Below are 14,932 nucleotides of genomic sequence, written 5' to 3'. Positions count from 1 at the left end.
AAGTATGACATATGATACTTGTAATGACACCGGAAAAAAAGTAAAAAATATTTTCTACTTTTTATTGGCCTGATTTCCTCAAATATTCAAAACTGATTTCATAGTCAAATTTCGAACACTAGTTTATATGAACTATCAAAACATAGTAGCTTAAGATAAAACATACATAAAAGCATATATTACATGCTAAATGTTTAACGGTGCATGTTCGGTTTGCTAAACGATTTTGATCCTTTAACGGTAAAACCAATTATAATTTGACCAAGTACGCGAATATCCAAACTTGTCTGGACTCGAAAGTTATTAACCGACTACAAAAAAAAAAGAAAGGACTCCTCAATTCGGTTGTATTATATATATTACAATATTATGAACTATATTTACATAACAAATACCTATTAACAATAAGGCCTTAACTACTTACCAATAAAAATGAAAAATAGATACTGTACAAATCATGACTGAGGCGAGGTGTTCTATTTTTGATGAAGCTTTTTGCACCACTACTCCAAGGGCCATGTATTTCGACAGTAAATGGGACAAATAAATAGTGTATCTTAGCTATTTCCATAGTTCAATGTAATTTAAGATATTGTAAAAAATCAAAAAAATCTAAATCAAAATATGCTTTTTTAAGTAGGCTTTTACAAGAACCTTTAAATCATCATTTAAAAACTATGTTAAGTGAAGCTACCATTGGTTCGGAAAGTAGATTCTACCGAGAGAAACCGGCAAAAAACTCCTTAGTTACTCTTGGTTTAATGTACCCAATATTAGTACCAATTTTTGTATTCCTTAAAGACTAGAGATACGGGAAATCTAGGCACAAAAAATAAATGAAACAGAAAATAACGACGCAAAAATATCAAAAATTTTTCCACACAGGGTTAATAACACTTTTGTAGGTCATAACGCTTATACAACAGGATCCCAGAAAACGTTAAATACTCCATCGTAAATTAAAAAACTTTAAATAACGTTTTGTGCTAAAGGATATTACAAAACTAATGAATTCTTAGTTGAGTGCAAACCTTGGAAATGAGATGACCTCCGGACTAGTGTTTTAAATTATTCAAATATAATATATTATTATCTGTTAGAAGATTAAGAGGAAATAAATTTAATTTAGTCTCAATAAAATATACATAGGTATCAATTCGAGTCGAGATGGCCCAGTGGTTAGAACGCGTGCATCTCAACCGATGATTGCGGGTACAAACCCAGGCAAGCACCGCTGTGTCATGTGGTTAATTTGTCTTTATAATTCATCTCGTACTCAGTGGTGAAGGAAAACATCGTGAGGAAACCTGCATGTGACAAATTTCATAGAAAATCTGCCACATGCGTATTCCACCAACCCGCATTGGATCAGCGTGGTGGTATATGTTCCAAACCTTTTCCTCAAAGGGAAAGGAGGCCTTTAGCCCAGCAGTGGGAATTTACAGGCTGTTGTTGTTGTTGTTGTAGATATCAATTCTGATATGATTTGTTGCTAGTGATCATAAGATAATTTCAAAAATCGTGGGTTCAATGCCCAGGTCACCAATAAAAACAGTCTATAGTGTGTTGGTTGGCAAATCTTATTTCATATTATCTCTACATGCACACTAAAACGCATGCATATGCACACACACATACATACATACATAGTATACGCACACAAACACAAATACAAAAATAACACATAACAATAATTTTCTATTTCATTTGTAATAAGTATGTTTTGTAAACACCGAGGCGATCGTTATGGTTTAATTCGATTATTATTAATTATAAATATGTTGAGGTTTGAAGGATGAGTGAGCCAGTGTAACTACAGGCACAACGGACATAACATCTTAGTTCCCAAAGTTGGTGGCACATTGACGTTGTATTTCGCACCAATTTCGTTTCAATGTATTGGTCGTGAAAGAACGACAGACAGACAGAGTTACGTCCAAATTTATAATATTAATATAGGTTTTTCGGAGAGGACTGTTTATCCTTAACACAAGGTATTGAATCAGCCTAGCTAGGATACTCGAGTATCTGAACTATATACCGTTGGATCTATACTTTTATATATAGAAACCTATATTATCCTAGATCAATACACATTAATTTGTGCATAACATAACCAATGTAATATTAAATATGTCGAAAACAAACTAATGTCTACTTTTAAGGGAACTAACCCACCCCAGCTTTGCACGGGTGCAATACTGATACTAAATATACTACAGAATTTGTTTATTTACGATATCACATTAGAAACTTCTAAAATTTATCAGTGTTTCTTTACCATATTGTCCATGTATTATATACAAAAATCTGAATGAATGAATCACTCTATCTATTAAAAAATAACGCATCAAAATTCGTTTTGTAATTTTAAAGATCCAAGCATACATAGGGACAGACAGCGGTATGCGTCTTTTTGTTATACTGAGTAATATGATAATGATGACCAAAAAATATATTGTTTTTTTTATGGAATGGGTTGGCGGACGAGCATATGAGCCACCTGATGGTTAGTGGTCATCATCACCCATAGACAATGACGCTGCAAGATATATTAACTATTCCTTACATCGTCAATGCGCCACCAACCTTGGGAACTAAGATGCTATGTCCCTTGTGCCTGTAATTACACTGACTCACTCACCCTTCAAACCGGAACACAACAACACTACGTATTGTTGTTTATACTATTTTTAAATTCATTAATTGATTCCCCCCTATCCCCCCAATTAGGCTCTCATTATCTTCGCATTGATTACATCTTGTAATGACTGCTACGTTTGTCTTGAAATGGCAATTATACAAAATTGATACAAAGCTTTATACCACGAGATGGTAGCATCAAGGTTATTGACCTGACCCTGCTCTTTGTCGCCATAAAACCTCGTTCATCTGTTTTCTGGCTTGTATGACGTCATGTCTCGTATAACCCGTTGATATTAAGCCGAGTTCTTGGAACCAAATCAAATGAAATCAAATCAATATACACTTTATTGTACACAAATAAACACATTTAAAAATGATTCACAAGGGATGGTCTTATAGCTAAAACAGCTATCTCTTTCAGGCAACCTTAAACTTAAGGAAATATACAGAGATAGAAAGATGTAGAAAGTACACTAGAAGAAAAAAAATAGGATCAAATTCCAAATGGATCCAAAAATGTTATAGTGTTTTCTGATGATTTGTCATCTTCACAGTAGCAGTGATTTTAATTCCGTATATTGGAAAGTACTTTTGCTTTAAGCAACCAACTTATCTATTCTACCACCATACAGTATTGTGTAACGCTTTTGATGGTGAATGGGCCAGCGTAACTGTCACAAAGGATATAATATCTTAGTTCCCAAGGTTGGTTGGAGCATTGGTGGTGTGAGAATGGTTCATACACACATTGTCTGTGTAGGATGGTGACCACTTACCATCAAATGGCCTATTTGCCCGTCAACCTACCTATAAAGGATTTTGATATTGCACTAATATTTCACATACACTTATGCACTTATATATCAACAGTTACATCAAAAACAATTTGCATAATTCATAACTTTTTGACAGATTACAATCTTGACTTTATTTATTATAAAAAGTACAGCTATCCGGTTACATATATAATATTGTGCCAATGTGTATACTGACTTGTTTACCGTTTATCCGATACCAATAAAAGTTACCATATACTGGCCGAACCTGCGGCTTTACCCACACGAAATTAACAAAACAACTTATACCATACAACGCAATACTCGATGGGAATTGAAAAAAAAAACTATGTCCTTCATCGAGATACAAACTATCTCCGTCTAAAATTTAATCAAAATCGGTTTAGTTTAAGCGTAAAGAAGCAACAGGCGGTACTTTCGCATTTATAATATTACTAGTGACCCGGCCCCGCTACGCACGAGTGCATTGCTGATACTAAATAAAAAATATTAATGTCGGTTCTTCCGAAGAGATAGACATCTTCACCCATTTTGAAGACCTTTTAAAAGTGTACAATACTGTAGTACATTATTTTTATATATCTCGTAAGGTTCAACCAGCGTTTGCCATATATTTATCAGTAAACATATAAACTTTCCTTTAATCAACCTATCCATTACAAAAAACCACATTATAATCTGTAATAAATACCATGTAATTATAATGATAAATGGAATTAATAATAAATACAAATGTTTTGCTGTCGCTACAAATATTTGTAACGGTACTTATAAATATTTTGTTTACTGTACCCGTTATAAGGACGTCGGTTTATTCCATATGATTTACCGACTTCCAATATGAATACCTCTGTTTATATTTTTATTTATACAGAGTGGTGCCGTTATCACATTGAATGAAAAGACGAATAAAAATCGATATACATATCTGATAAATTTATTAAAAAAATAATGAACGAATGATATAACAGTAAAATTTTCGTACAAAATTATTCACTCGTAAATGTAAAACAAAGTAAGGCACCATCTATTTTTTACAGTCAGAGTAAAAACCTTCGTCAGTTTTCAAATTCATTCCTTTATCAAGTCTTAAACTCTTAGTACCTTTTGAATCTTAACATCAAATCATTGCGACGCAATATGTCATTCTCGATCGGTAAAGCAGATTATCGCTCACACTCAGTGGCGGATTTGCAGTCCTAGCCGCTCTAGGCCCCCGGCCATGTGCCGCCCCTTTCTTAGCCCCAACATTATAGACTATAATATACATCAGTAATGAATTTCTTCTTCCACTTTTAATGAAAAGAAAAATCTTTACTTCCACTTGTAATTGATTCAGAAAATTGGTTAACTAAAAGCTACCTTGTAAAGCTACCGTCTTATTCATAAAAAAGTTTAAGCCCTCAATAACTAAAATGTGCTTTCCAATTGAAAACGTCTTTGTGGTAAAAGAAACAAAACATATTTTAACTAGATCAGTGTAATAATATTTTTATGAATAAGGCAGTTAGTTTATAATATTTTTCGAGGTTTTAGGGATGATTGGACATTTAAATAAAACATTTAAAACAGTTTTATGCTTTGTTTTTAATAACATACATGTTTTACAATGTGTTACAAAACTCGTCTGCACTTAAGCGCAGCAAAATCATTAATTAAATCTTCGCAATCCAATTTGCTTAAAAAATCAGCTTCTATGTTAAGCAAAGCAAGATCGTTTAACCTTTGCTCCGTCATTGTTGTGCGTAAATAGTTTTTAACTCTGCGCAAACAAGAAAACGATCTTTCTCCTGTACAGTTACTGGCGGGTGTACACACACACATACGAAGAGCAATATCCACGTTTGGGTAAATGGTTTGAAGACCTTCGGTTCGTAACCATTTCAACAGACTGACTGCACTCTTTCGCTCCTCATTTTTTATGCTGCAGTGAGAACGAAAATGAAGACATTCTTCTGTAAAATTGTCTTCTAAGTCAGTAGAATAAATCATTTGCAATGCCTTGGCCTTATCTTCGACTTCTGAGATGCTTAAATTCGTCAGGTTGGTAATAAAGTAAAATTTATTGTTGAGTAATTTATAAGCATCCCGGCGTCTTTTCAGTTCTTCTGATAATGTATCAATGACTACCAAAAACGTATTTATTCTAAAATTTTCACGGCCATTTTTTTGTTTCATGTTTTCACCTGTATTTGTCTCGTCAGGAAGCAGCTTACGCTTTCGATTGCGTCGAAAATCTTTTTCATATTCCTGTACGAAGGACAGTTTTATGGCTTTATTTTCGAATTCATCGAAATTCTCTCTTGTTTCGCCAACAAAATGTATTAAAGTGTCGTACAGTTCTATGACAATGGTAATGTCAATTTCCACACTCTGAAGTTTTTTACTTGTGGCGTTGATGCGATCTAGTAAACATCCCCAAAAAACAGCCATGAGGGCCGTTTCAAAACGTTCCAGTTTCAAACGAATACCTCTAGCTTCGCATATAACGGTCCTCTTCTGTTTTGTGTCATTTTCGATGGTGACTAGCGCTTTATGGATTTCATTCCAGGATTCGCGCAAACTTTTACATGCGTCTGCACGAGCTGACCAACGAGTCGTTGATAGACTTTTGACGGTGAAATGTGTTTGAAGGAGTTCCCAACGCTGAGTTGACGCTGCAAAGAAATTGTATAACTCTTGGAGTAGAGAAAAGAAGGAACAAGCCTCTTGGCTGCTTTCAGCTGCACATTCACCTACTAAATTAAGCGAGTGTGCTGAACAGGGAACATAGTCGGCAAGGGGTGATATTTCCTTTATTTTAGTTTGTAGGCCGTTGTATATGCCTGACATGTTAGCTGCGTTGTCATATGATTGCCCGCGGCAGTTGGAAATGTCAATTCCCAATTCAATTAAAGTTGAGGTAACAGCATCTGTCATTTGTTGTGATTTGTGGCCTGTGTTTGGAATAAACTTGAGGAACCGTTCTACAGGTGATCCATTAGGCAGGACATATCTGATTACATAAGTGAGCTGGTCTACGTGAGATATATCCGGTGTCGAGTCAATGATCAGAGAAAAATATTTCGCTGTTAATATTTCCATTATAATTGTCTTCAAAACTTTGTTCCCCATAAGTCGAATAAATTCTTCGCACGTTGTTGAAGAAAGATAACTCGTAAATCCTGAGCCTGGATTTCCATAACGTGTAATGTGTTTTGCTAAGAACGGATCGAATTCAGCGATAAGCTCTAAGGACATCAAATAATTTCCATTGTGGATTGATCCAAATTTTTCATCGTGTCCTCTGAAAGGCAAACCACGTGATGCAAGTGCTTTTACGCATGCAACTACTCTTTTCAGAATGTTTTTCCAGTAATTTATTTCTTCATCTAATTGCATTGTTAATGCGTGGTCAATGCGACCTAACACGTTACTTCGTTCTTTCATTTGCAGAACAGATAATTTGTGATTAGGCGAATTCTCATGAGATGAAACTCGATGATATGAATTTTTCCAGTCATTGAAACCTTCTTTTTTGTCGAACTGACTCTCCCCGCCATTAAAAAGTAGACAAGGACCACAATAAACACATCCAGTACTTTTGGAATAAATTAGCCACTTTCGCGGAACTTTTTCGCCATTTAGAAGCTGACGTTCGAATAAATGTCTCGACAACTGTCGCACTTTATCTTTGTAAATGCGCTCACTATTAGGAAAATCATTTTGGATGTTTTGATTGGCTCCATTCTTACAAATGTGATCACGCGTGAACTCGTCGATTGTCCATTTAGCTGGATCGTCGCTGATTTCGTAGAGCTCCTTATCCGGAGGACTGGGCTGCACTCCTACTCCTGGTACTAGTGGGACATCTTCGGCTTGTTTTTTTGATATACTTGCCACATCGACCAAAGTATTTTCACTTGAAGACACTGCAGAATCATCAGTTGACGGAGCTCCGCTACTGCTATGAACGTCGAGTGTTGGTTCAATAGTAGGATCTTTAATATCTGTAGACGGTTTTCCAAAGAAATCGTCTAATTTCCGCGTTTTTTTAATCGTATCCTTTTGCTTATCATCTTTTTCTTTAGCCCGCTTGCGATACTCTGCCCCACTTAACCTTACCCTCTTCTTTCCGTCCATATTTAACCATGCAACACAAAGTTTTTACGTAAGCGTTTACTAATTAGTATAAAACTGAATCCGTCCGCTCACTGCTATTGCTATACGCACACTGTTGACATAACTCGCAGGCGCGAGCGGGCAAGCGAGTAAGCGTGGGTGGGGGGAGAGTAGCGCGACGCACCGCACTTGACTACACGCCGTACACGCGCGTAATAACAATCGATACCTATACTTCCTAGAACACTTATATTAAACTAAAGTACAAACTATTTTATATGTATCTACGATGTATGAAAATATTTATACTTTGATATGTAAAAATAGTAATTTAGGAAAATTTTAATCATACGGTACGTGATCCATATGCAAAAACATATTACGATACTTTGCATTTGAGTTATTTCTTGTTAATCTTATTATAATGAGTGATTTATTTTGCTACGATTTGCCGCCCTTAATACCTGGCCGCCCTAGGCCCGGGCCTATTGGGCCTTAGGGCAAATCCGCCACTGCTCACACTGAGCACTCGAAAATAGATCTTACGGTGACGAACCTTTTCTTACCCCAACTGTACATTGGCTAAGTTAATGTATGTGTTTCATTGTTTTTTTTTTGTGTTTGATCTTCAAGAGGCATCATTTAATGCGTTGACGTCACAGAAATCCTTTATTGTCTAGTATGTATTTCATTGTTTTTTTTTTTTTTTTATGTTTGGTCTTAAATACGATTGTTTAAAGAGTCGAGATAGCCCAGTGGTTAGAACGCGTGCATCTTAAGCGATGATTGCGGGTTCAAGTCCAGGCAAGCACCGCTGATTCATGAGCTTAATTGTCTTTATAATTCATCTCGTGCTCGGTGAAGGAAAACATCGCGAGGAAACCTGCATGTGGCAAATTTCATAGAAATTCTGCCACATGTGTATTCCACCAACCCGCATTGGAACAGCGTGGTGGAATATGTTCCAAACCTTCTCCTCAAAGGGAGAGGAGGACTTTAGCCCAGCAGTGGGAATATACAGTCTGTTGTGGTAAAACGTTGACGTCACAGAAACACTGTATATGTGTAGATCTAAGCCCACTATTGGGCTGGCTTAAAGGCTGTTACTTTATTATGTATTTTCATTTGTTACAGGTCGCCTCGCGGTTATTACATTCAGCATATGCACTGTCGTTCTGGGCGTGATATTGTCCTTCGTGCCCTGGCTCGATTATATCATATTTAGGGTATGTATACTTTTATATATCAAGTAGAACAAACGAAAATATCAACAATTCGTTTATATAATGGATACATAATGGTAGCACGTTAAATTTTCTACCACGAAACAACAAAGTACATTGTTGTGTTCCTTGAATAGTGAAGTGAGCCAGTGTAAGAATATATAACCTTTTAGTTCTAAGGTTGTGCATTGACAGATTAAAATGAGAAAACACCTTTTCTTTAATCCTTGAAACTGCTGCAAAAATGTATCAGGAAGAAATTCCATAAATCATTAATAAATAATTTATGGTAATCATTTAGCTGAGATGGCCGCCTTATAACGCGTGCCATCTTACTTAATGATTACGCGTTCAAATCCAGGCAGGCACCGTTTAATATTCATGCGCTTAGTTTGTGTTTCTAATTCATCGTGAGGAAATCTGCATGTGTCTAATTTCATTGAAATTCTGCCACACGTGTATTCCACCAACCCGCATTGGAACAGCGTAATGGAATATGTTCCAAACCTTCTCCTCAAAGGTAGAGGAGGCCTTAGCCCAGCTGTGTCAAATTTACAGGCGGTTGTGTTTGTTGTTGTTTGATAGTTATTAGAACTTTTATAAATTGTTACATAAAAACTGGATCATGAACAGTCCAAGGTTTGACGGCGCCACAAATTCGGAGTTAAACGCGATCGCCTCCAGGCTTTTTAAGTCGAAATATGCAACGTTTTAAAGTAACACTCGTTGCTCTAATCGAGTTCCAAAGGTTATCGAAACATTGACATTCTACATTCACAAACCACGATTATAATTAAAAATCAATGTACAGTCAGGGTAAAAAAACCTTCGTCAGTTTTCAAATTAATTCCTTTATCAACTGTTAAAGTCTTAGTACCGTTTGAATCTAAACATCGAATCATTGCGACGCAATATGTCAGTCTCGATCGGTAAAGCAGATTATCGCCCATACTGAGCATACAAAAATAGAGAACCTTTTCTTACCCCGACTGTACAGTATGCTCAGTATTAGCGATAATCTGTCTTACCGATCGTGAATATATGACACTGACAGACATATTTTGACAATCCACTAGAAGATATCATATCTCATTTAAATTTGTAATGACTAATTATGTCATTAAAAAGATTTCATATTGATATAAAACTAGACGTAGTCCAAAGATGTTACACTATTTTGAACCAAGTTATCATACTATGTAAGTATAATTTTATATGCAGTTGTCAGTTTAGTGCTTTAGTTTCAAAAGGTGCTAAGAGTTTACGATTCGATACAGATATTAATTTGAAAACCGAAAAAGGTTTTCTTACTCTGACTGTACATGGGTTAGTAATAAAAACAAAATTGTTTATATGCATGGTGTCCTTCCTGACCGAACTCTGCTACGGCCACTGTCAAGGGCGACTGGGTTACCGCGAAAGACATGTCAAAGAACACGTTTGTGCTATCACAGATACACTTTCTATTCTATAATCTGATTGAAAATTTGACACGATCGGAAATACTTCAAATACTATGATAATTTTATGTAGTTCGAGGTCTTGAATTCTGACCCGTAGGCCATAAACGTCCTTAACGACCCTGACAACGGAATAACAACTGACATTGCTAATAGGCCAGGTAACAAAGTTGATACACCGACCTCTGCGAAGACATAATCGAGGTCCATCAATAACAAACCAGTCAATTCAAATCAAATCAAAATAAACTTTATTCAAGTGTGCTTTTACAAGCACTTTTGAATCGTTATTTAACAATTAAGTGAAGCTACCACCGGTTCGGAAGGTAGATTCTACCAAGAAGAACCGGCAAGAAACTCAGTAGTTACTCTTTTTCAGCATTTAAAAAATACAAAGTCAGGTTGGTTAATATAATTATTTAAATTAATATATCCTGGAAATAAACAGGTATTAATTCGAATAATATGCCTTTTTTACCAATGTATTTTTATAAACGATTGGAATTTACGAAACGGCAAAGTTAAAAAAGTACGATATATATCAAACAAATCCTATGTTGACGTCGAATCGAGGGCTGCGTTAGACCTAAAATCTAGCTTGAATATTTATCCTTTCACCTGGTGATGCTCTCGTCATTTATGAGGTAAAAATCTCTCCAACTAGACATAGACTTTTAACCCTGCTATCTACCACGCTCCAGATTTAAATTGATAATTTCTCGTCACACAAAACCTTATAACTTTTATCAGTCCTAACCAAAGTTTGAAGCTAGTTTTAAAAGCTATTCATTAGACCAACGAGACAGGAAATTACGTAACTTAGGATAAATATTATTAACCACAAAGACAAAGATAAAGAGCTATATTACAGCCAATTATATTTGAAAACATAGTTTTCGCCTTACATAGCCCAATACATGATGAAGTTTATGTATCACATCACTATATTTATAGAGCAGAAATTGTAACGTAACATACATAAGGTAAGGTGGTGACCAAAACTACAAGGGTAAGAAATCAGATGCAAAATATTGAATCCGTAACTTATTCGCTACTTTTTGCAATATACAATTCCACATCCAAGCCACGTGGAAAATGGGAGTAAGGGCTTGAAGGTTACATAGCAAATAAGCCCTTATCGAATTAGATCAACTGATCATGATTTAACGCGTGTAAAACTCAGTAGTAGTCATTAATCTAATGAACTTTGTCAACAGGAATTGAAATTATGGAATGGTTCGCTGAGCTACAGTTACTGGCAGCGTCCTGGCGTGATGAGACTCACCAAAGTCTACATCTTCAACGTAACGAATCCTCAAGGTTTTCTGGAGAACGGCGAAAAGCCTAAGCTGAATGAAGTTGGGCCGTTCGTTTACAGGCGAGTAATATTCAGTACTAATCTAGCATGGTTTCATTTTCGTATTCAGAGTTAGCCATTAGCTGCTAGGCATTAAAATACCTTTAAATAAAACTAGTTAGTCTACTAACTAGTCAGTCTACCCATGACCACGAACGCTGTAAAGTGCTCGAAACGTCGGGATGTCAAAAATAATTAATATACACGATTCAAATCCATTATAACTAGTTTTATTTAAATGTGTAATAATCGCGAAAATTTAAGACAACATTATTAAAATACCTTGTTATTTCCTTGGATTTTTAGATTGCTAAAATATGAAATTTCTTCAAATTCTGCGCAATATTTTGGCGTTAAATAAGCGTCAGTTATGCAGAAAGGCTGTGGTACTTTTGCACTTATAATATTAGTATAGATTATAATGCAATAATATGTCTAAATGTAAAACCAAAAATATAAGAAGTAAAATCAAATCTAAAAATGTTCCACTGTTAGCCTCAGGCCCCTTTTCTGTTGAAGGAGAGTATTGTTCAGTGCTTGAATTAGATAATTTGGGCTCCTTTATAAAGGAGAGAAGGTCTGTCTAATGTTTCGTCTATTCTTACGGTACTTCGGAATTGACAAACATTATAGGTTTGATGTTACAATGAATAACAATAAAACAGACAACAAAATATTTTTAATTAAAAAAGAACATAATTCATCGAATTGCTTATATTCCTATTAATTTAAAGCTTGGGCTACATATGGGCAGGATAATAGCCCAAAATCATAGCGACTTTTTACATCGCCAGGCGGTTTAAATTAATTAAGCGATTTAATTGATTAAACATTGCATAATCATATCATAGTCTAAAACAAAGTCGCTTACCACTCACTGTCCCTATCTATGCTTAGATCTTTGAAATTACGCAACGGATTTTGATGCAGTTTTTTTTAATAGAGAGAGGAAAGTTTTTTCGTTTAATACAAATGGATAACAAAGTAAAGAAACACTGATAATTTTAGATGTTTCTAATGTGATGTCGTAAATAAACAAATTCTGTAGTATATTTAGTATCAGTATTGCACCCGTGCCTAGCCCTGGTAGCTATTTTACTTATAAATTAACAAGCAACTTGTCAATTTTATCGAAAAATCTACGATATTGCATTACTTTGAAAGTCAAACTAAAGTCGGTATAATTACTTCTATGGAATAGTGTTGTACTATAAATAGATATATATTTGTCAATAACTGTTAGTAATGCATAATATAGTGGAGCTATTAGCAAATGCATTATGTATATGTGAGGATTGTTCATATTTGCTGCCAGTGTGATATAGTACATACATATATTCAGACGACCTCCGTGGTCGAGTGGTGTGTACACCGGTTTTCATTGGTACGCCACTCTGAGGTTCGATTCCCGGCCGAGTCGATGTAGATTACCATTAGTTTTCTATGTTGTCTTGGGTCCTGGGTGTTTGTGGTACCGTCGTTACTTCTGATTTCCATAACACAAGTGCTTCAGCTACTTACATTGGGATCAGAGTAATGTATGTGATGTTGTCTCATATTTAAAATATATATATATATATAATAAAAATATAAATATATATAGTCAATTTCTAAAAAATATATATTATTATATAATGACATAAAGTCGCATAGTGATAATGTATCGGGTCGCTAAGGAAGGGGTCTGTATCATTCTATAAGAACAGCAAAGAAATCATCTATATATAATAAATTATATGTTAAAATTTCAAGTTTCTAACTGTCATGTTTCAAGAGATACAGTCTTAAAGACAAACGGACAGTGGAGTCTTATTAACAAAGTCCGTTATATCCTTTGGGTACGGAACCCTAAAAAGTATGATAATAATTTAAATGTAACAACCTCTAAATTTCGCAAAGCCCGGCTAAAACCACCTCACATTACCTTAAAAGGAAATATATATCAGGCAAGTTTTAAATATAAAACGCATAACAAAAAGTAAAAAAGAAAATGAACTTGGCATCACTTTCGAACATTTTAAATTTAACAGTATAATGTCAATTATTCTCAATGCTAAAAAGTCTTATGTAAATAAAAACAGATATTAGCATCATACCTTTTGAAGTTGCATTTCAAGCGATACACATATAACTAATGGTCATTTTATTCGTGTGTTAATTAGGCCATAACTTACGGCTATCTCACGTCCGATGATCTTAAAAGGTCGTGTTTTGGTAATGCAAATCACGGCGTCCAGTAGTGCTGGAGCTAAGACAATATTTTGATTCACATAAAAAAAATGTCGTCACGACCGAAAGGACGTAATATCTTAATTATTAAAGATAAACAGACGACGTAGAACATTATTGTAATTAAATAAATTGTAAAAAGTAATATTGATAAAATTTGACGATTTGAAAATACGTCCAAATGATTGTATATATTGAGAACCTCTTTATGGAATAATCTAATCAATAAAATAATTTTTATTTATTTGTTATGAACGATACGATTTTAAAGTTATAAGAAAACTCTTAGAGATAATTTTTTTACGGTTGCAGATTATGAGGCCTCAGTTTTAAGTCCTGATACTGACCTGAGATAATGTCATTGTCAAAAAATACAGTTATCAATTTGCATTATTCCACCATTAATGTGATGATTAACATAGCATAAAAAGTCATTAATCCTGCCCACAAATCTAACCCCACATGACTTACCTTCGATCTGACTAACACTTCTGTTTGCCCAGACACTGTAGTAACTACCAGGCATTGTCTAAGATAACAGTAGAATACGTAAATCTTAACCGATAATTATTCAAACCCTACCACATTGATCATACTGGAATCTATTTGGCTAATATATGTTTATTGGCGAATTATGCTCGAGCTTGTCTTTGAACATAATATCATGTGTAAATTATCATTAGAACGGCGTAGTAAAATTAGCTTTAAATTAGAAAATAATGAATAGGAGAGAAGGTTTAAGCCCAACAGTGGGAATTTGACATACTACTTCACATTTATGGCGAGTCTCTTGACATTTCCTCTCAAGTCGAATTGATCGCATAATTACATAATAATGATTGCAACTCAGTAACAGTTGCATAAAAAAAATATTTATGCACTAAACCTTGACTTTAAAGAAATTTAAAACATTTGAATGGCTGCGCATAAAAATCACATTATCTTTAAAGGTAAAATAAATCGTTGACTGTATCGTGCAAATGTTAATAAAATCCATATATTCTTAAAATAAAAAAAAAATGAACAACAATTTGAACTTGGCATCCAAAGATAACTTTGAACAACTTGTTCGAAGTCTTATCTCTGTTGACGTTTTCGTGCATTTGGGAAAAAAAAAGG

General features: G+C 34.7%; 1 protein-coding gene across 1 annotated transcript in view; it reads left to right on the top strand.

The window, feature by feature from the left end:
- The window catches only part of LOC124542042 (scavenger receptor class B member 1), a 135,665-nt gene that overhangs the window by 90,203 nt on the left and 30,530 nt on the right, over positions 1-14,932 (top strand). Inside the window, exons 3-4 of the mRNA XM_047119998.1 lie at positions 8,679-8,770; positions 11,445-11,605. Coding sequence (XP_046975954.1) covers positions 8,679-8,770; positions 11,445-11,605 — 253 coding nt within the window. The remainder of the gene's footprint in view (positions 1-8,678; positions 8,771-11,444; positions 11,606-14,932) is intronic.

Source organism: Vanessa cardui, chromosome 29, assembly GCF_905220365.1.
Source record: "Vanessa cardui chromosome 29, ilVanCard2.1, whole genome shotgun sequence".
NCBI classification, from domain to species: Eukaryota; Metazoa; Arthropoda; class Insecta; order Lepidoptera; family Nymphalidae; genus Vanessa; species Vanessa cardui.
The sequence above is the reverse complement of the archived record's forward strand: the minus strand, read 5'-3'. Positions and strand labels throughout refer to the sequence as shown.